The following is a 22,862-nucleotide window of genomic DNA, read 5'->3' as shown; positions in this document are numbered from 1 at the left end:
ATCCTATAATTTCACTTTCATTAAGTTTTTTGCCTCCTTAACCCATATGTTATGAATGGTTCCGAAGTAGTATAGGGAATGGGGGTTCCAGCGCAATCTCAACACGGGCAAGATCCGCGTCAAAAATCCACCTACGGACGACCCCCACTCCAAGTGTGGTTGGGGGCAACAGCGCAAATATGTTAGTCTATATATGGAGTGCGAAGAATGTAAAGAGTTTGTTTATGATTTCTGTGTAAAGTGCTTGAAACCCAAGTTTGTACCTACTAAACCAAATAAGTATATTTGTTGTGACAAGAAAATGCAAATAGAAGACGACACGTCAGCACAGTGTTACGAATGTGGTAAGAATATTCGTAATGCCGTACCAAATGCTACCAAAGAGCAGTATTACGCTAATGGAGGCCGTAAGAAGACCCCATACAAAAGAATAAAATACTTCAGAGACTGGATGAGTCACATTCAAGGTCATCGGCCGGTATATTTAGACAACGAAGTAAAGAAGAAAATCATAGACCATTTAGAAGAGCCAACCCCGCAAAGTCTACGGAAAACGCTGAAAAAATTAAAACTAGGGAAATATTACAAAGCTATTCCCTATCTTTTGTCTGAAATTACCGGTAAGTCTATTCCCGAGGTTTCTGATATGAGCAGAGCCGAGTGGATGTTTTGTCGGCTGGATAAGGATATTCCTTATTACCCTAACGTAATCTACGAAATATTTTATGAAATAGACCCCAGCCACCCCCTGTTAGGATGGATTCCGAGGCGACAATAACATATTACGCGTAATTCGTACGATGAATTTATATTACGCGTAATAATTTGCCAAATAAAGTCATGCAAATAATTCATATTACGCATAATAATTCGCTAAATGATTCATATTACGCGTAATAATTCGCCAAATAATTCGTATTACGCGTAATAATTCGCCAAATAATTCATATTACGCGTAATAATTCACTGAATTTATATTACGCGTAATTTCTAGACTGACGTTCAATATGTAAATAGAATCCCGTCACGCTCTTTTCGAAGCAGATGTTTACTGAGCAAGCTTTCTTTGAAGCTCTTCTTTTGCCTCCTGGTAGATCTTTTTGCGAGATTCCTCGGAAAGATCTTTTACGACTGTTTTTTTATTCCTTATGTCCGACTTTAATTTCTCGTACTTTTCCTCTTCGGCCAGAATAAGCGAGAATTCTACGTCGTCTATCTTTCTGTCACGCAAAGCCTTTGAGACGAGGTCAGTGATAGTATTTACTTTAGCCCTTGACAGAGCTATTGTCGTGTCATGCTTGGATATTTTGCTTGACAACTGTTTCATAATACCCGTAGCAAAAGCCGAAATGATACCACAGGTTGCCCCAACGCCGGCCAAAGGAACTCCAACGATTATTCCCGGTCCAGTAAGCGAAGTAGCAACGCCGGAGCCCGTTAACACAACAGATATGGATCCTGAAGTTATCGCAATCTTATGTAGCGTACTCCGGGCTCTGACGTACTTTTTTCGGACTTTTTCGTAGTGTTTTGCCTGCCCTTCCAAGTAAGCCAGGATTAAATTTGCTTTGTTGAGCCTAAAGTTTTCAGCGTTTAATTCGTTAGGTTCCTTAGGAAGTTCAGGATAAAGTGGAGGCGCTGATGGTATAACATCCATTATATATACTAATGTACGACGCTTTTGGGAATGATATTGAGGAGCAGCCACATCACGACAACCGGGATTACTGGAACTGGAGGGCCTTTAGGAAGATGTTTCCGCATGCAGACCCTAGTAAGTTCGAAAGAAGACCCGATGGGATTTACTATAACGGCTCTAGGATGTACAGCAATGAGGATTTGAAACATTCAAAGCTGGAGCAAGTAGGTGATCAGGTGCAGCGATTGACGATTGTACACCCCGTTCATAAAGAAAGGCCACCAAACCCCGAGCATAAAGCACCTAATTTTCCTAGAAACTTATTGTTAACCACGGAAGATTACCCATTTTACGATGCTGAAGGTGGTGTAAACAACTTCGAAAAGCTGGTAACGCACCTGAAGATTTCAGTGGGTAAACAATCATTTAACGTAATACTAAGAAATATCTATAAGAATACGATGTTGAAGCATACGTCGGGTAAAGAGGCCAGGGAATGGTTAGCAGGACCCAACATGCGGTATTGGCCACAGCAGCTAAACTTTGCTATTTGGGCTGCTACTAAAGGTTGTGGTGTTGCCGCGGACATGTTTCACATTCCAATTATGCAGTTTCACGTTGCCTTTACGGTAAGGAGGTTGTTGAAGGAGCTTAACGTACCCCTACCGGGAGATAAGGCATTTAATCCAATGAATAATCGCTATGACGTCGCAGCCCTGGAAAGGTTAATTAATGAGTTCAAACCACAGCAAAAAGATTTTCGTTACAAAGAGGGTAAGACGCATGGGCTGGGTATAGTTTACGTTTGGGGTGCTAATGGTGAGAAGCCGGCTGACTACGGACATCAGGAATACCCAAGTAATGAGTTAGAGTTCGGTGATATGGGTGGTGATAAGGGTAATAATTCATTAATTACTAGAATTCAAACAAACTACCCCGGCACTTGGGATCCATTTGTGTTAATGAAAGGAAAAGGTTTAAGGAACCTAGCCAGGATTAACCGTAGCATTGAAGCATTCGTGTACTGCATCCTGGGAGCGCAGGTAAATACCCGCAACCCCATTGTTGGATCCCAAGGCGCTTCACAGGAAACGCAACAAGAATTCCTAACTTTATTTGAGTCTGCAATAATAGAAAATGACATATCTAAATCGGTGCAGAGATATCAATTAGCGGTGCAGCAGTCTAAAGTGCGACTGGATTACGCTTTGTCGCCTGGTTGTTGGTTAATGCCAAGTAATTTAGTTATTAACGCCAATTCCGTTGTGGGTTATAACAACAAGCTGCAGCGAGCTACTAAGGATATGAAGTTTGGGGTGAACGACGTGAACTCTGACACTCTTAGGAACATTCCTCACTTCGTAGAGAAGCCAAAAAAGTCACACGAAGCGAAGCTACCCGTAGTTAAGAAACCATCGAAGAAGGCCCATGTTATGCCTACGATACCCGAGGAATATGACCACGAGTTACTGAAAGCCGGCTTAGCAGCCGCGGGTGTTGGTCTGAGTTATTATATATGGCGATGAACAACCCCTACGTAGCTGGAGTAGATTGCGTTTATACGACTTACACAGGTGAGAAAAAATACACCCAAGCATCTTGGGTTGATGTCACGGGCATGTCCGTGAATTTGAACTACTCAGGGAAGAAGTTAATCCTTTGTAGCATTTGCCTTGGCTCCGCGAGTCATGCTAACATCGGGTTTCGATTTTGCGATGTTAACGGCGCACTACAGCCAATGCGCGCGAAGACGAACAACAGGGAGCCAGCACACTTTTCCGCAGAACCACCGACGAGTAGCACTGAAAATTTATCGGTTTGGACTTTACACATGGTTGCCGATTGCCATGGGGAGGTAAAGCTGCAGATACGCGTAGACGACACCGGGAGCGTTTGCATAAATAGCATAGAAGATCAGAGAAATAAGGCTTATAATCACATGACAATTAGCACTCTTACGGTGCTTAGCCTTTAAATATATGAATCCACATTTAAGCGAAATGCGTTACCTCCACTACCTAGGGTCAGAGAGTTACAACAAACATGAGTGGTTCGATGTGGGGATGTGGGTTGAAGTTGGAGGTCCTGCGTTAGTCGTTTGCACCGTTAACGTCGGTACGTTGGTAAGCGCAAACGTGGGGTTTAGGCTTGTTGATGAGAATAACGAGCCTTTAACTCCCTATCGAACTTCCTCGAGCAATAGGAGAGTAGCTCACTTTTCGATGGAGCCAAACAAGTTTAGCGGTGAAAACCTAACACCAGTTACGTTTCACGTGGTAGTTAACTGTAAGTATGCTAAGCTGCAGGTGTTTCCTGACGACGTTACCAGCGACGGATCAAACTTTGGTTATGTAGTGATAAATGGTGTGTATAAAAACGACGATGCCGCCTGGAACCACAAACCCATTAGCACCATGAGCGTGCTGCCGTTAGTCCCGCATTATCGAGGCGGCGCGAATACTATCTTTACTTATCCCAAGCCGAGAACGCCTCGGGTACCCGACAAGGATAAGCCCCCAGTAACGTACCCAGATAAGATTAACCCTGAATCTTCTTCAGGAGCACCACTCCAATAGCGACGACCAAGATCCAAACGTTATTCCCCACGAACTTTAGCAGTTCTCCGCCGGTCCTAAGTGCCAAGGAAACAACCGAACCCAGCAGCCCAGGCAAGCCGGCCGCCATCTTTTTTCCCAAGTCCGTCAGCCCATTGCCTAATTTCTTTACGCCCGCGCCTGTAGCCTTAAGCGCGGATAGGATAACTCCTACTACGCTTGAAATAGCGACCGCAAATGCCAGCGGAATACCATACTTCACCAGAGCTCTTTTTACCTTTTCCTTGGTGGTAAGCCCCAATTCTCTTTCCAGGTTTTCCTTTTGCGCCTGTAATTCCGCAAGGCGTACCTCGAGGGCCTCCACCTCCTTTTGAGCTGCTTCCCGTTCCTCTTCGGGACGGGTTTGGTCGTCGATTATTTCCTGCTGTCGCTCTATTTGCCCCTCCAGGTCTTCGACGGCCTGATCTCTTTGTCGGATTTGTTCTTCCTTAGTGTTAATTTCGGCAACCAACTGCCGCCGTTCCTCTAAAGACCTAGTTATGGCGGTCCGTAAGTCCTTAGCTTCCTCATTATTGATATCCAGGTCTTTCATAGCAAGATTGAAGGCTTGTCTGGCTTGGTCTCTTTCGTCTAAAGCCGTTTCAGCTTCCCGCTTGAATTGTAGCATGACCTCGTCTTTACCCTTGATTTCTTTCTTTTGAGCATCGGTTAGCTGTTGTATTTGTTTTTCATACTCTGTTTCCCTTTCCATTAACGTTTTTTGCAGTTCGATAGCGCGTTTTTCTAGCGCAATCCTTTCATTCAATGCTTCCATACCTTCTAACATGCTTCGGGCGGCCTCTTGAAAGCCCCTTAATCTTGCCACGTTGACCTTGATCGAGCCATTTTCGTCAAAAAGGAGCTGTGGTTTCGTCCAGCGGTCTTTGTCGGGTTGTCTCAGGTCTCTGACGCTTATGAGGACTTTGTTTCCTTTTTCTGTGAGTCTTATCGCGTCAGTGTCAATGTGGGGGTGACGCATCCTTAACTCTTGCGTTGCCCACTCTACAGTTTCCCGCGCGGCTGCCTCAGGCTGCTCTATGTTTTGAAGCTCCAAGTACTCAGGGACGGGGCTGCCGTGGTTTTTCGATTGCCACATGCGATTCAAGGCCGCCTTGAAGCTTTTCCATCTATTACCATACTTGTTTTCTAGAGCCATATCGTAGATTAGGGGGTCGGTTTCCGCGCCTTTAGTCCATGCGTCGTATTCTTCGTCGTTAATGTCTACTTGACCTTCTTCGGTGGTGGGGTCAAAATCCGTTCCTTCTACTTCCATTATATATGATAAGCTCAAAGTTAAACCCCAACGTATTACCTAAGCAGGTTGGCGGACTGAAAGCAGAACGCACCTTTCACCGGGTTACATTCACGCCTTCTAGCGCTAAGCCAGGTGAGACGCTGTATGTAGGCGTGCCCCGCCTAACGGATAACCTAGTGTTGGTTCCTGGCACCCTGGCGCTAAGGTTTGACCTAGCAATACAACCAAACACTGCGGACGCGCGTTACGTCGTCAATAATGCGGGTAGAAACCTCGTTTCCAAAATGCGTGTAAAGTTCGCCGGGGAATCCTTGCTGGACTTGAACAGGTATGATTTGTATACCACGTACAAAGACTTATGGTTGACTGCATTTGACCGCGCGCAAAGGATAGAGCAGGGAATCGCCAGTGATGCCATACGCAAGGTAAGAAGCGCAACCTCTGGCGCCTCAGGAGAAGACGAAATAAAGACGGCTTATGGTACTAAGCATATAGTTCCATTAGATTTCGAAATTATCACGAACCACGGTGCATACTACCCAAGGCAGCTAAGCGAACTACAGTTCGAAGTAACCCTAGCAGACACTACGAACATCCTACAGGGAAAGGACGTAAGTTCAGCAGCCGTCCACCCATACTCCGTTACTAACTTAGAGCTGCAGTATGAAACGGTATACAGCGAAGACTTAGCCCGTAGCGCCGGTATGGAATACAGCTCCGGGAAGGCTTTCCTTTACGATCACGTCGTGATGTACAAGACGTTCAGCTTTACAAATAACGTCGAAGAGGTCATCAACCAAAGCATTAACCTTCCCAGGCGCAGCCTTACAGGGATAATGTTGCTGTTCGCAAAGACATACACGGCAGGATTGCGTGACTCTGAGGCGTTCTTTAATCCTAACATTACCAACGTAGGTGTTAGCATCAACGGAGTGCCTAATAAGGTTTACTCACAAGGGATAAAGCCCGCGGATATGTACCGGGAAGTCGCACGTAAGTTTGGCGACCAAATTAGCCCCGAGGAATTCTTTAAGGATAAGTATGCGCTGTGGATCGACATGCGCACGACGAACGACGAAGACCTACATGGACAGGGATTGCGGCTGGTAAATACCCAGGACGGTATTACGTTGGAGATCAAGCGCACCAAACATGCCAGCGACACTACTAAGATCAACGCGTATATCTTCGTAGTCTCAGACGCGCAACTGAGTGTAGAAATGAATCAGCTAAAGAGCGTTGCCTACTAGGATGATTGAGGATAAAAATATCCCTTACGTATAATATGCTCCGCGTATTCGAAAACAACGAAACTAAACTGCAATGCATAGTGCAAAGCGACAAGCTGTACTTTAAGGCGAAAGAGGTAGCAAAGGCATTAGGTTACGCAGACACCAAAGATGCTATTAAAGTCCACGTGCGGGATAAGCATAAGAAGAGGCTTAGTGAATTTAGAATAGAGGTGAATCGCCTCCCTTCTGGTTCACACCCACAATCCCTGTACGTGACGGAATCTGGTTTGTATCAGTTAATATTTAGCTCCAAGCTACCGACAGCAGAGTCGTTCCAAGATTGGGTCTTCGAGGATGTCCTACCAACGTTAAGGAAGACAGGAAAGTACTCGTTGGATGGTCCAAATAAGTTGGTCTTCAAGATCGAGAATGAGTTTGACTTACATAAGAAGGTCATCGATTACATACGCCGGTTTCACCCTACGCTGTTATTAGCACCTGGACTCGGGGAATTGCAAGATACCAGCAGTAAAAGGATAAAGTGCTGGCAAAAGGGCTACCAGGCAGGCCAACCCGACATCCTAATTCTTAACTCCCATAAAAAATACAATGGGTTATGTCTGGAACTGAAGACGCCAAAGGGTAACGGCGTATTGTCCGACAAACAAAAAGCGGCATTGACGCAATATGAAATGAATGGTTATCTTACGATGGTTTGCAACGATTACGATCTGATCTGCAGGGAAATCGACCGTTACGTCGACGGCATTCGCATACCTTGTCCTGGCTGCGTTAAGGCTTTCAAGTCACAGGAGACGCTACAAACGCACCGAAAGATATTTCATAAATATAATGATAGTTGAACAAACTCACTGGCGCGAATTAATACAAGGCATTTCATACAAAATAAAAAATTACGTCGTCTTCGAGGACATTAACCGTTTAAGGTTGGTCCTCTTAGACGGCAGCCAAGAGTACAGTTTATGGGCTCCTGACTGCGTACGGTACGTACTGCAAGGCGAAGAGTACACTCACATACGTAGCTATGGTAAAGTCAACGGTCGATGGAAGTTCGACGTTGAAAGAAAGGCGGAGGCTAATCCATTGTGTGATTAGTCGTCCTCATAGGCTTCTAGGTATTGGTCTGCTACGTCGGACCTCATTTTTTCCGACATGAAATCGATCGATATCGTAATCAAGGCTCCTCCTGCGAACGCTGTGACGTAAGGTAACATCATATATTAGACCATTCTTTTCGTATTGCAAGGTAATGGTCTAAAGGCTTGGGACCTTCGTACAGGCAACACCAAATATGTTGACCGCTGCGTTGACAACCACATTTATCGCAGATGCCGTCCCAGTGTTCTCGGTTCTCCCATCTTACTCCTTCGTAGTCGTCAAAGCATACGAAATCTTGGTCTATTTCTTTTTTACGCAGCACTAAAGCCCGGCTGGTTTCAAGGGGGCAACATCGCTCTGCTAAATCGCCGTGGGTTTCACAGACAACTTCTTCGAGGTGGTAACGCCGGCAGCGGTATTTATGCCAGTTTTCTTCGAAGAGGGGTTCATCGCATCGGCGGCAATGACCTTTAAGGCAGACTCTATGCTCGCGGTGATATCGTAGGGCCTGTACTGTGGACAGTTCCTTACCGCAGTCACCGCAAACAGTGCTGATGGTCTTCTGACAGACTTTCTTGGAAAGATGGTATTGCAGTCGCTGCTTGCTACTAAAAGCTCTATCGCATTGCATGCACTTCATTATATATACCTTATTTTTTATTGTTAAATTGTTAAACCCTGTAAGGGGTTTTAGGATAGGGTCTATTATTTCTTGTTATTTTGTTAAGCCCCCATTAAGAGATGAGGTATCATTCTTTCTCATCGTTGAAACCAGCAAAAAGATAATCATGTTAACCATTCTTCGATTTAACAAAATAACAATAAAAAATAGGTCCTTACTTGAGACCTCTTTGCAGCATTTAACAAAATAACAATAAAAAAGAAAGACCTATGCTAATTCCTCTTGCTGGGGCTTAGTAAGATCTTCTTTGCGACCTCTTACTCTTCTCGAGCGTCGTCTAAAGTCCTTCGTGCTTTAGTATCCGCGGGACACCAATGTCCAACGAAGTCTTCTTCAGAGAATACCTTATTACAGTGACGGCAGGTGTATTTTTTACACGGTTTGGGTATCGGTGGAGGGATTATGCAGTCAGCAGGTAGTTCGCACGTAATGCAGTCCATATATCTATGGGGGATATCGAATGAAGTCCTTAATGGACTCCTTAGCCCACGTCGCCATTGTCAAGAGCGCACCAAACCGTTCCGCGCGCTTCAGACCACACATTTCATCGTACAATTCCTGTACGCGCTCTTTTAACCGGTCTATCTCTTCCCTTTGCATTTCTATGGTGTCTCTTTTATCCTTTGCGTCAGCGGCAATCCTTCTTACTACTTCCACTGGGTCCATTGTATATATAATGGATCCGAATCATATTCCCTGCAATGCTCTGATAGTAGGACCCACCGGCTGCGGAAAGACCCAGTTCATCGTGGAGCAGCTATTAGGACCCTTTAGATACCGCTTTGACTACATAGTGCTGCTTTGTCCCACCTACGTGAATAACCGCACCTGGGAAGGCATAGGAGTGAAAGATGACGACTTCTTCGTAGATATCTTAGATCCTAACGAGTTATCCAGCCATTTGAAGTTCTGGCACAAGCAATTCCCTAAAGATACGCAGACTTTACTCATACTGGATGACATTGCCTGTGGGGACGACGTAAAAAGGCGCACCTCCGAATTAGTGAAGCTCGCTTTCAGCGGCAGACACGACAATATCAGCGTTTGGTTGCTTTCCCAGCAGCTTACCAGCGTCTCTAAGCCCTTTAGGGAAAACATAGGCTCTCTCGTAGTATTTTATACTCCGAGCAAGTCTGACCTGGAAACCATTTTAAGCGACTACGGCGGCGAGATATCCAAGGAACAGCTGCACGAATACATGCGGCATTTAAAAACGCACCAACATTCCAAGATGATCTTCTCTTTGAGGTTTCCGTACGAGGTTGGAATCTATGATTCCTAATGTATATGGACATTGAGCAGCTCATAGATGAAGTCCCCACACAGTTAGATGAAAGTAACCTTAAGGAACAACTTAACATCCTTGTGTCTTCTGGGAAGTGCAAAGAAATGATAGGTAAGGAACTTACCCATGAGCAGGTTAATAAGCTGTCAGAAGAGGAGGTTAAGAAGTTCCATAAGAGGTACGAGGCTGCCCTCGCAAGTAAGACCACGGACGCCGTAGCAGACTCCGCTATCCGACTTGCCACTAAATTGCTTGGACTTGCACTGCCTATAGACGACGTGGAGCAACTACAGAAGGACATAAGAGATGACTATGTCATATCCCAAGAACTTAAGATAACCTGCGGGTGGTTGTCTTTAAAGTGCGGTAAGTTAATGGCAGTCGCCTCTGCGGCACTTCACGTAGCTCAGCACGTCGACTTGAAGGAGGTACTAGGTTCCTTCGGAACATCTTGGAAGGACTTCAAAAAGGACAGAGAAGTTGAAAAGGTCTTTCAGGCAGCACTTGCTGATGATCAAGTCGCCTCAAGTACTTAGTCAAGTCGTTGTCAAGTCACCTCAAGTACTTAGTCAAGTCACCTCAAGTACTTAGTCAAGTCGCCTCAAGTACTTAGTCAAGTCGTTGTCAAGTCACCTCAAGTACTTAGTCAAGTCGTCCTTAAGTCATTCTCAAGTACTTAGTCAAGTCGTTGTCAAGTCGTCATCAAGTTACTTGTCAAGTCCTTCAAGTCCCTTAGTATAAGATGAGTGGTACCGAAGAACAACCTCAGGAGGAGCAGAAGATTACCAAGCCTAAATCTGCAGGCAGAGTTGCCGCGGGAAAGAAGCTCGCGGAGATGAATAAGAAGAACAAAGCAAAGAAGGTGGAAAAGGTGGAGGAAGAGGAATCCTCCATTAATCCTGGGTACGTCATTGGTGCGTTAGGAATTGCTATAGCAGCGGGCAGCCTTTACTTACAATGGTGGAATATGAAGCCAGAAGTAAAGTGGGAGGCCGTGCATGTGCCGCCAACATATCACGCACCTGTAGAGACGAAAAAGAGTAAGATCCCTGAAATGGAGTAGATTTATCGCCCGTGGCGACCTAGATTTTCCTTCTCGCTTTGTAATATAATGTCGACCGCGTTGTTGAAAACTGTTGAAGAGGCAGCTATCATTACTTCTATTGTTGCGGGTATTGGTTGGGTAGGTAAGAAAGTGCTCAAAGAAGACTTTACTGAAGACCCAAGCAAGAGCTTCGCTAACTTTGCTAAGATGACCGCTGCCGTTGGCGGGGCTATCATGGTAAAGGATTACCTACGGAAGGAAAAGTACTTACCTAATGTATAATGGTTAGCTTAGTCGCAGGTGGAGTCATTGCAGCTTTAGCATTTACAGGGGCTAATTATGGTGGCCAATATTTGGATAGATTAGTTAGAGGCGACAAAAGCGGTGCCGCCGAAAGAAAGAGACACGACTTAGCGCTGGAGAAATATCAGCGAGACGTGGCGGCTTGGAATGAAAAAAGACAAGCTTACAGGGATTGGTTGGATAAGAATTACCAAGACAAAATGCAGGCGGATAAGAACTTCGAAAACACAGACTACGCCTTCAAACTTTATGCGCAAGCGCATCCCACAGTGGCGTTAAGAAAGCCTCAGTTCAAGAATTACTACCAGCCTTCTAAGAAACAAAAAGATAGTGAGCTGGTCTTCGTAGGAGTCGCAGGGCTGGCCGGAGGCGTGGCTTTGGCGTATCTAATATAATGATCGTCTTTTTGGAAAGCGACAAGAATAACTTTACTACTTATCTGAATCCTCCCATCCGCGCGGAAAGGGTTCGGTTGGTTAGTTGCTCTTTGTACAATTCTTGGTATAATTTAATTAATGGCTTTGTCATCGGAACTTCCGGCACCAAACCAAAAATACCAGATTCCCATTACACCCCAATAACACTGGCTAAGGAGCTAGCAAAGCATGGATATACTCTTACCACAGGATTGCCCCATGAAATGAAGTTCAAGAAAAATAATGGGAGCGCCAATCTAAAGGACAGTTCATTGGTAGAACTCCTGGGCCTTACTAGTACCACGATAAATAGCGGCAGTACATATGATGTGAAATGGAAAGTCGCATCCTCTTATGAAGTCTATTGCGACTTGGTCCATAGTTACAACAATGGAGAAAAGTCTTCTCTTATGTCCAAGTTTCTGCCCCAAGGTAATCCATTTGACCCAGTAGAATACACTCCCATTTCTTTGAGCTATGACTTATCTAATTTGGTAGAAAGCATAAACATCACCATTAAAGTGGACGGAAAGACGGTGGATTTTAACGGACGTAAGATCAATCTTGTTTTGGAATTCATATAATGGGCCGCGTAGAGGACAAACTTAAAAGGATTTACTATGGGCCGGAAGGCTATTGGAGAGGAGCGTCGGCTATCAAGAAACTCGCGACCGCGGCCAGGGTATCAGACGAAACAGCTAAGAACTGGTTGAAAAAACAAACCCTCTGGCAGGTTTATCTTCCCGTGCCTAAGTACATTCCCAGGCCCAGCTTCACCGTAAATACCCCCAATGAAGTTCATCAGGCGGATTTGCTTTTCTTGCCGCACGATAAGGTGAGAAAGAAGACCTATAGGTACGCTTTGACCGTAGTCGATATCGCAAGCAGATACAAGGACGCCGAACCTATAACCAGTAAGGATTCTGGGGAAGTCGCAGAAGCCCTAGGTAGGATTTATAAGCGCGTCTTGAAATGGCCTAAGCTGCTGCAAGTGGATGCGGGGACGGAGTTCATGGGCGTGGTTACCAAGACCCTGAAAGACCACGACACTAAGATTAGGAGAGCTAAAGCAGAGTACCACAGGGGTCAGAGCATTGTCGAAAGATTCAATAAGACCTTGGCCGAGCGTCTCTTTGGGTACCAGTATTGGAAAGAGCTGGAAGATCCCTCCAAACGCAACAGGGAATGGACTCAGCGGCTCCCCCAGGTCGTCGCGGCTTTGAACAACGAGGCGGCCAGGGCTACGGGAATGAAACCCAAGGATGCCATAAAAAAGAAATACGTGGAACACAAGTCCTTCGTCAGAAGTTCGAGGGCGGTCTTCCCCCAGGAAAAAAGATTAGGCGATGTCACGGTTCGATATCTCTATGAGCCGGGTGAATTAGAAGGAGGATCCAAAAGAGCTACGGATCCTAATTGGTCTTTGGAAACTTGCCAGATCCGAAGCGTAATAGCTAAGAAGGGTCAGCCCATCTTGTATTATCTTCATGATGGTCCCACGCGTGGGTTCGTCAAAGAAGAACTGCTTATCGTGTGATGTCCGAATGCTATCGTATGCACTCCGTCATCACACATCCATCGCTTACCGTCAAATGCAGACAGTGACACCTTCTCCTGCGTGACGTTATGTATCTGATGACCATAGCTGCGCAGGCTGTTCATCTTATGCCGCTGTTCCTTGCGTGTTCGTAATACGTTGAGGTAGGACTCGTGCGTAATGTCCTTCTTAACCACATACTTTTTTACGCCTTTAGCTTTCTTTTCTACGCCGTCTAACTTTAGCACGCTGTACATCTTTGGTTTCAGACCCACGTACTCTACTATGGGTTTTCCTAACATTTCGTCTTTCATCTTCCCAATTACCTTCTTATTCTTCGCAGAGTAAAGGAAGTGCTCCTTCGGGTAACCGCTGGTGTCGTACTCGTCTATGTCGGGGAGGCAGTCTTTGTAAACGTCTTCCGTTTGCACTTCTAGAATTAGGGAGTCGGTGTCTGTGTACAGGAGGCGACAGCGGTCTCCGTACTTTGGCTTAAGCTTATCGTAGTAGAACTCGTACATAAGCAGCTTCGATAGATCCAGCACCGTAAAGCCTGTGTAAACGGGCTTGTTTAGTAAGAGGTTTGCCTTTTTCATGTGAATCACGTAGAAGTTCAGCATTTCTACGTATCTAACGAAGCCTGGCTGTGACACGTATGCTTCTGCTTCCTCTTTGGTGCTGACTATTTTTACGCTTACGCGCTTGCGGATGTTCTCCATTGTCTTTCCGAACACGCTGTTGTTCATCAGTTTGAAGAGGTTTTTCTCGAAGTCATTTTTCGCTGCGGTACGCTTTTGCGTATTAAAGTCAATGTAGGGGCGCATCCAGGGTTCCTGCGTGAATTTTAGGACTCTGTGGATCTTCTCTACGCGCATTCCGTGTCGCACGTAGAACTGCAGGTTGCGGTAATGTACCACATACTTCTTCTTATCCATCAGGTTCATAGTTAGTTTCCTGTACGGTTTGTACCCAGGGCACATTTGCTTTTGCAGCGGACTTAGCTGCTTAAATGGTATCTCTATCGCTTCTGGTGCTAAGGGGAACTCATTGTGTTCGTCGTGCAGGCGCTCTGGGTACTCCAGATCCACTTCTAAGACGTAACCCTTGTCTTCCTCCTTTCCTACCTGCATGTAGAAGTCTATCGGCTTCACTGGATCCCATTCGAAGTCTCTCACAGGTAGGTACTGTGACATTGCCCAACCATAAAGGTTATTCGCATCCAGGTAGTAAATGTATGTGGTTGGTTTCTCTGGGTCGTGCTCTACTAAGGGGTTGTTTGCGCGGGCGTAACGTCGGCTGGGTCCGCATACGCCGCCACGAATACCGTCTTCCATAAACCGATACATGTCGTACTCCGTTAGGAGATCCAACTGCGCATTTGTCTTCTTTAACAAAGCACTCCAGCTGAGCCCAGGAGCCGTGTAGAAATTAGCGGGATCCAATCCGTAATATTCCATAGCCATCTTTCTGAAGCTTTGGAAAACATCTGCAAGCAGCACTACGTCAGACCTTAGGTAGATGTCGTGGTAGTCACCCATGTTCTCACAGGAGTACTTTTCCCACACGTCTAACGCATGCTGGTACTCCTCATCCTTTATACCAGACTCGTTTAGGGTGCTGTAGAAGCGATCTTTGGGTGGTAGGGGTTCTTTGAATCGATCCCAGGAGTCCATGTATTCGTATGGGTAGACTCCTTTCCTTTCCGCGCCGTATTGACTGGAAATGGGAAAGTTGGTGTTATACTTTACGAGGTTTGCTAAGGAGTCCGCCATAAACTGCTGCGAATCTAAGAACTTTAGCTTACCCACAGTTACGGACATGTAGCGCTCTTTGTTGTTGGGTATGCATTTGACGTCGGAGCCGTCTGTTCCTTGTAGTAGCAAATGGGAGTCGTAACCGCGGAGGTTGTGAAAGAACACCGGAATCTCCATGTCTGGATTTACTTTGAAGTTTATATTGCATTTCCAATGAGCCGCTCCTCTGTATTTACCCGTGATGTGGCAGTGATCCCTAACCTTATCCACATAGAAATCCTCAACAAATGCTTTGTGGCAGTGAATGCAGTGCGTGGAGGGCTTTCCCGGCTTCTCACCTTTCTTAGCATACTTCCCGCATTTAAAATGAGCTTCTCCTAGATACTTTCCATCTTCATCCCACGCTTTCTTGGCTCGTCTTCCAAACTGAAGAAGCGTTTGTTGGCAAATGTGGCATTTTTTTGCCTTGTTAAAAGCCTCCTGGTTCTCTTTGGTAAATTCCATCTTCTTTGGACGTCTTAATTGTTCTCTAATCTCCCCCTCCTCTTCTCGCAATGCTTCTAGAAACTCATTAGCTGCGTTCTTACCTCGGTAAATCACAGGAGGGTTTGCTTTACCGTCTGATTTGACTACTATGTAACCAAAGGAGCAGATCTCGTGTAATCCTACCTTATTCGTGGCACCACGTTTCTGCTCTTCCTTAGTTATCAACGCTTCGAAGTCTGCATATATCACGTAAGGCACTTGCATCTGCTTTTGATGGTCTGCGTATGAAAGCTCTTTGTTGGTGGGCATCTGGATCCGTTGCGCCACTTCTTCGACTCCGCGGCAGATCTCATCGTGTTTCTTTAGGGTATTTAAGGATGTAAATGACAGCAAGCAGCAGTCGCAGAAGTACTTTTTACCTTTGTGCTTAGTATGTCTGTAGAATAGTCTGCTAATGTGTTTAACCCATGAGTAGTGTCCGCCGTGGTAGAATAAATGTACGCGCTCTCCTTTACTTTTTGACAGAACTAACGGTACTATCGTCTGCTCTCTGACTCCGTAAACGTTAATTGCTAGATCGTTTATTTCCTCAAATATGGGGATGTCTATCAACTGCATGGGAAATTCCACACCATCCCACTCTAAATCATCTGTGGGATACTTACTTGTCCTACAGGGATCCTTCTCTGCTGGATACAGTGCAGACCTGATTGCCCACATAAAGCATCGATTGTCTTCATTCTTCACGTTTACAATAGCCTTCTTCCTTTCTACCCACGTTGGTAGCGGTACGTAACTCCCCCCTCGTATGGGTACGTATCTGGCTATACTTATCTCTATTCCTTCAACCTCCTCTACTGTCCAACCCGATCCTTCTTTCGTGTAGTTAGACAGCGACTCCATTATTGCTTCTAAGGCTTCACCGAGTGACCTATCCAGATTCGTGGATTCTAATATCACTAACGACTTTGATCGCAACATTGCTGTCGTCATTACCTCGTCTTTTGACAAACTTACTTCTACCATTATACTCGCTTTCAGGGCTCCTAATTCTTCTATACCTTTTCGGAGAGTCCTTTTAACCTTCCTTTCTGACTGACGCCAAAACTGTCTAACGTCAATCTCACCGTTACCGGGTATTGACACCGTGCTGAAGTTGCTTTGGGATTCCATCTATATAATAGGAAATATTTTATACCTAATACCAAGCACTTTTTAGGTCGTCGTAGTCGTACTCACAGTCCTGACAATGCCAAAACAATTTAACCTTAGTCTCAAACTTCTTACCACATCCACAATCATAACTGCTCATACACTTCGTCTTCATTTTCAAATGCTTTTTCAAATCCGCTTCTTTCTTAAAAGTTCTCTTACATTCTTCGCACTCCATATATAGACTAACATATTTGCGCTGTTGCCCCCAACCACACTTGGAGTGGGGATTGTCCGTAGGTGGATTTTTGACACGGGTCTTGCCCGTGTTGAGATTGCGCTGGAACCCCCATTCCCTATACTACTTTCCGAAGTAATAGAATTTTACATTTTGTAGTTATCTCATTTAAAATGCTATACATTCCATACTGTATTACATTAAAATAATGTAACCCCACAAAAATCTCATAATTATTATTTAGACTGTGTGATAAAAACAAAAATTACATATCACACTCCAATTATGACATTTTCATTAAAGTTTGTTATATAGCATGTTATATAGCATGTTTGTATTTTTTAAGAATTTATAAATAGATATTTTTTCCAAGCCAGCATAAATCCTATTATTTTAGTCATGTTAATTTGTCCTTCTTACTTAATTAAAGAACTGTCAAAACATTATTGTATAAGAAGATGTGTGATTTTTTGTTTATAGTTCACTCAACAAAATTTCAGTAAAAAATGCGAAGCGACGCCGTTCATCTTTGTCTGTTTGGTGGCCGATTTTCAGTCCATTGAGCAACTGAAATGCATAAAAAAGATTAGTTCTTATGGCTTTAAAATTTTATTTACATGTTTTAAGTAAAAAATGATAGAAAATAATTTATTGTTTTGACATTGTTTTGGCCGTGTTGCCATAGTGACTTAATTCGGTACTCCTACGGAGTACAATTAAGGCTATAATTGTACTCTTCTCGACCAATCAGAGTTGAGTAATTTTGTTGAGTGTACTATAAACACTAACTATGAGAAGATATTGATTTATTTGGGCTTGGGTGGCAGATTTAGAGGTGGTTCCATGGAACTCCCCTTTCATTAGTGCAGTGCAATGGTCAATTTGGAAACCCCCTTTTAATTTCTGAATGTGTTAGTAACAAACTAATTCAATATTTAACTTCTGTTATCACATATTTGAGGAGGGTTAAGAACTATTGCAGGATTATGAAAGGAGGAGTTACGCAATTGTTGCCTTTACCATGCAGGGAAGGTTGCGTTATGTTATTTTGTCAATCCCTTCCCTCCATTTGCTAATGAGTGAAAGCCTGCTAAGTAAGTTTAAAGACATGCTTCTCCATACAGCCTCAATCAAATGCCTTTATCCATGAGATGCCAAGTCAAGGATAACCAGTTAAGTGTTTTTATTTATTTTTCATCATGTTTTCTTCCTATTTTATTCAATCGTACATCTGCCTCTATGTATGGAAGGCTTTTAAAATGCATAGCAGGAATCTTAACACAAAACGTGTCATTTCCTTTACTTAAAGAGCAATATTTAAAGACATAATATCCTTCCATGGTGCCTGTTGGTGTTTGGAATGTCGTACAGCTTACATACTCATGTGTAGCTCCTGGCTGCATGGTTGGATGTTGTCCTACTACTCCTGCACCATGAACTTCAGTCTTTTCACCATCTCCATCAGTAATGTACCAATGCCTTGTTGTTAGCTGACATTTATTACTCTGTTGACAATTAGGGATTTGGTAAGTCTGCTGTTCAACTATTCTACTAATACTAGCTGTTGGCTAATATTTACATTAAACAAAATGTATTCAATTAAGATAGATCAAACGAGATCTCTCAAAACTGTAATAAAATCATACATTTTCCTACACTTGGATATGGGGTATCACCATATATGATAGAGTGAGATTTTAATTTAGTTAATAATCAATGAGTGCTATTATCGAAGTAGGACTTTGAACCAAAAAAAAATTTCCTGAATTACGAAGTTCATTCCAGCTGCCATTATCTAATAAGGAGGGGAATGCAGACTGAAGGGTTGATGTTTGTGGGTGGAGTCCTTGAGAATTGGAGGCATAATCGTGACATGTTTTTCTGGCTTGAAACCCAGTTTGTTGACATCTAGAATATGCATTGGATAGGATTTGGAATATTGTTATGTTGCATAATGGAGCATCTTTTATAATAGAGGGCTTTTTTTCTGTTAAAGTTTAGTATATTTATATGTTTTTAAATTCTGTTTAGAGACTAGATTTTAAAAGAAATAATGCTTCAAATGATTTATTTCCAAAAGTCTTTAGTCACGCAATCGCCAAACATAGTATTTTTGCATGTATAATGAGCCAAAATAAAATCTATTGCAAAGAGTGCACCATCATTTCCCAAAATAAAAAATACAATTTTCAAAAGAGCAGTTTCCCAATAGCTATTGACCGTAATTTTCTAATGTTTAGAGAGATCATTGGCACATGTTGAAACTCTTAGTTTTTGAGATGTACTCATGAACATTGTAATTCAGTGGCCTTTGCTTTTTATTGTGCTGAAATGTTTTGAATTGTCCGATTTAAAAAATAATACTGAAAAAAGAGAAGAGCTGTACTTTAAGCAGATAGTATTGTAAGGCTATTTGAAATGAGAGTTTTGCTATATGGACCAAGTGAACGCAAGTAATTTTTAGCCATATTTTGATAGCGAGAATCACCCTGGAGCTCAAATTTTCTTTTTACCTTTTCTCAAAAACAAAAAAGAATTTTTAAAAACTAACCACGCAGCGTTTCATTCTGCAACATACACTACTTAAATCCAAAAGTGGAGCAAATTTGAAAAATTGAGCCTTGCCACCATATGTTTGATTCTTACAGACATTCTTCACTCTTAAGTTTGCAATTCGCCATTTAATATTATACAGAACAAATTACAGACAAACTGGAATATTATACATTGAGAACAATTTCTGCTATTTGTAGTTTTCATGCCTTTTTGATTTTTTGCTTGTCCCTCCAAATTGACTGTGCTTTTTTGGTCTTTAAATTCTCTTCAGTATAGTTATGTTACATTATGAAATATCCTCCTACTCTACAGAAACAAACCATCTTTTTTTTGAAAGAAATTTAATATTCTCCATAATATTAGATGTTAAACTTTATTTTATGATTAGAGATCGTCTGATGTTAAACAACGATAAGTCGACTGAATTTCTTTTACTAGGTACTAGGCAACAACTAGCTAAGGTAGATATTGATAGTATACTAGTTGGTAACTCATATATCGAAGCAAAACCAGTAGTAAGGAATTTAGGGGCCTGGTTTGATAGCACTTTCAACATGAATACTCATATCAGTAAAGTTTCTGGTGCGGCTTTCTACCATCTGCATAATATCAACCGCATATGTAAGTTTTTAAGTCCAGAGGACACAAAAGCTTTGGTGCATGCATTTGTAACATCAAGCGTTGATTACTGTAACAGTTTGTTATGTGGTTTACCTGCAAAGCATTTGCATAAATTGCAACGATGGTATGCTGCGCCCCGCGGTTTTGTCATATCTCGCCTCTGATGCGCGAGCTGCATTGGCTACCAGTTAGGTACCGTATACACTTTAAGATACTGATATTCGCATTTAAGGCCATTCATGGTCTCGTGCCACCGTACATAAAAGAATTGATTTCAATCAAGAGTCAAGGCAACTACGATCTGCGTTCATCTACAGGAATATTGCTAGCTTATCCTAGTTTTCGCACACGGGCCACCTTAGGGGATAGAGCATTTGTTGCAGCTGCGCCTGCACTTTGGAATGACCTTCCATTTGAATTGCACGCAATAACTGATATTAACACATTTAAGCGTCATTTGAAAACTTTGTTTTTTAGCCTGGCATACAATTAGATGATTTGAAATATATTATGTAATCCAGAGAGCATCCACAAAGTTGGGACATGATATTATTTTATGTATATAGTTATATTTTTATGATTTTTATTGGTATTTCGTTTAGATTAGTTCCTAATATTATTATATATGTATGTATATATATGAGTGTGTGTGTATATGTGTATATATATATATATTTTATTATATATAATTTCGATTGTGATTACAATATTTATTTATATTATAATTTTAGTGAATTAGATTAGATTTATTTTATATCATATATATTGTAATGCGCTGCTGATAATTTTATTGAAGCAGCGCAATATAAGTCAATAAATTATTATTATTGTTATTATCAACTTACCACAGAACACTGATCTTTGTCCATGGAAATTGAAATACGGTAAGTAAAGAAAAACAAAGGTGGATGAACACTGCTCAGTTCTGGTAAGAATGCTGTAGCTGTCTTGACAGTAATCCCTTTGGTAGTTGCTGATGCTGCATACTCAAATTTAAATATTTCTTTATTGATGACAGGGTAGTAATTTTGAGAGAGTCTTTCTGCATATTCTGTTATCCAGTCTGTAAAGGAACAAGCACTATGAAACTTGTGCATTTTCACACTAGCAATTTCATCACTATCTGTAATAATGCTTCTATCAGGACTTGGCCAGAAGATCTCTCCTGGTGTATGACCTTCTTCATCAGTAAGAGCAATAAACTGCCCATTACCAGTGTAAATACATAAGGACAATAGTAAACAATTTTGAAGTCCTTCTCTGTGTTGCAGTCCACTGGTTGCCACACTTAAATCAAGCAATGATTCACTTTGATAATGGTTAGATATAGCCATAGATCCTATTAGCCCTGGACTCACTAGCCTCTGACCATTGTGAATTCGATATGAGCACTGAACATCAAGTGGAAGTGTGAGCCCTGCAATAATCAAAAGAGAATAAATAATTATTTGTACTATAACGTAAATCTCCAAACAACGATAACTGCTAGTCTTATATTTTGAGTGTTGAATATCAGTATTGCGAAGGTGCAAACTTAAGCTCGTAGTTAGCAGTTATTATTCAAATGATCCAATCACAAATTGAGACTTGATTTGAAATTTACAAGTTATGCTTTATTTCTGTAGTTTTCAAAACAAACTTGAAATCAAATAAGAAAAAGTTTCTCAACCTTGATAGGATCGCATATGTTCTAGGGGGCTTATTGCCTTATTATAGGAAAGTCTTTTCGTTAGGAATTAGGGGGACTTATTTTTGGAGGTATTACAGTATCTTACATTATGGCCCAAACGATATTCGAAAACTCTATACGCTTTAAAAGTATGTTTTCACAAGACATGACTCAAAGTCCAGTATACATGTTGGGCCATTCCATTTCATATGCGCTCCCCCCTATTAAGGGTTCTGGATACTGGATATCCAAGGGGGAGGGAGGGGGGAGGGGGTTGCTGACTGATGGGATGCTGAAATCCGTGATTTCAACAGGGGAATATATGTGAAATATATGTATTTCCAGGGGGGTCAGAATATTAAAATCCAAAGGGGTTTGAAAATTGAAATATCCGATGGCATAACAACGCTTATGCCTCAATAGAAAGGGAGGGGGTGGGGCGCGAATATAGAATGGAATGGCCCATTGTACCTTCCAAATGACGTTTTGTGATTCTGTCCAGTTCTTCGTCTGATAGTCCTGGGTTAAGAGATGCATAGATGTCGGGACAGTTGGCTTTAGTAAACTCTTCAATCTGGTTCCAAGCCTTTTTTATAGCAGTGTAACAGCAGATGTATTTGCCCCATTTTTTATTTTGTGAGATGTAAACATCCTTCCATTCCTTGTTGGGCAGAGGATCACTCACATCCAACAACCAAACGGTTTCACACCAGATTTTCCACGAAGAGATAGAAGACCCTATTTCGCTAAAGTTCCGACTAATACAACAGCATCGTGATAAATCTTTTTGGTTTAGGTAAGAGAGAATATTTGCGAGAGGGATAGCAGGAAGAGAACCCAATCCAATCTCTTCATCCAACCACTCGTCCGCCATGTTTACTAAGGTACCAGGCTTTTTTGAACTCCAACAAACACACAGCAAGCCCAATACCACTATTTTCACATTCCCATGATACATTGCGGTTGGGGCAACTACTAGCCTGCGTGGTCAGGCTCTTCGCTCGCTTTTCGGAAGGAGGGGGGAGGGGAGGGGGAAAGGGAGGAGCGGGAGAGCCTCTGACCACGCAGACTAGGCACCCGGGCTAGGCAACTACCAATTTTTAGGGCAATTGATAGTTAACCGTTCAACCCCAACCACACTCTCTTATATTTAAAGATGTATAAGAAATAAGCAGAAAAGAAAACAATTTTGAAGAAGTCTTTAGATTAAACTGACTCAAGTTTGAGCACTGCAAGAGTCGAGTCTAATACTCACTTTTTGTAAAACAAGTTTTCAAAT

The 22,862-nt window shown here is 42.7% G+C and overlaps 2 protein-coding genes across 2 annotated transcripts; one reads left to right on the top strand and one right to left on the bottom strand.

The window, feature by feature from the left end:
• The first annotated feature begins 70 nt into the window (after positions 1-70).
• On the top strand, positions 71-18,188 carry LOC148913527 (uncharacterized). The gene is made up of 3 exons (XM_089031164.1): positions 71-620; positions 17,862-17,909; positions 18,047-18,188. Exons 1-2 carry the CDS (start codon positions 194-196, stop codon positions 17,885-17,887), a joined length of 453 nt encoding a protein of 150 aa, XP_088887290.1. The 5' UTR covers positions 71-193; the 3' UTR covers positions 17,888-17,909; positions 18,047-18,188.
• LOC116297161 (F-box only protein 3) lies at positions 17,906-22,567 on the bottom strand. The gene is made up of 3 exons (XM_031705332.2): positions 22,055-22,567; positions 20,760-21,331; positions 17,906-18,242 (listed from the first exon to the last, which is right to left on the bottom strand). Exons 1-3 carry the CDS (start codon positions 22,539-22,541, stop codon positions 17,925-17,927), a joined length of 1,377 nt encoding a protein of 458 aa, XP_031561192.1. The 5' UTR covers positions 22,542-22,567; the 3' UTR covers positions 17,906-17,924.
• Between the last annotated feature and the right edge of the window lie 295 nt (positions 22,568-22,862).

The sequence above is a fragment of the Actinia tenebrosa genome, unplaced genomic scaffold (genome assembly GCF_029948245.1).
Source record: "Actinia tenebrosa isolate PJP-AT-01 unplaced genomic scaffold, QUT_ActTen_1.0 PGA_scaffold0__85_contigs__length_37466705, whole genome shotgun sequence".
In the NCBI taxonomy this organism is placed as follows: domain Eukaryota; kingdom Metazoa; phylum Cnidaria; class Anthozoa; order Actiniaria; family Actiniidae; genus Actinia; species Actinia tenebrosa.
This window is presented reverse-complemented; position numbering and strand designations above follow the sequence as displayed.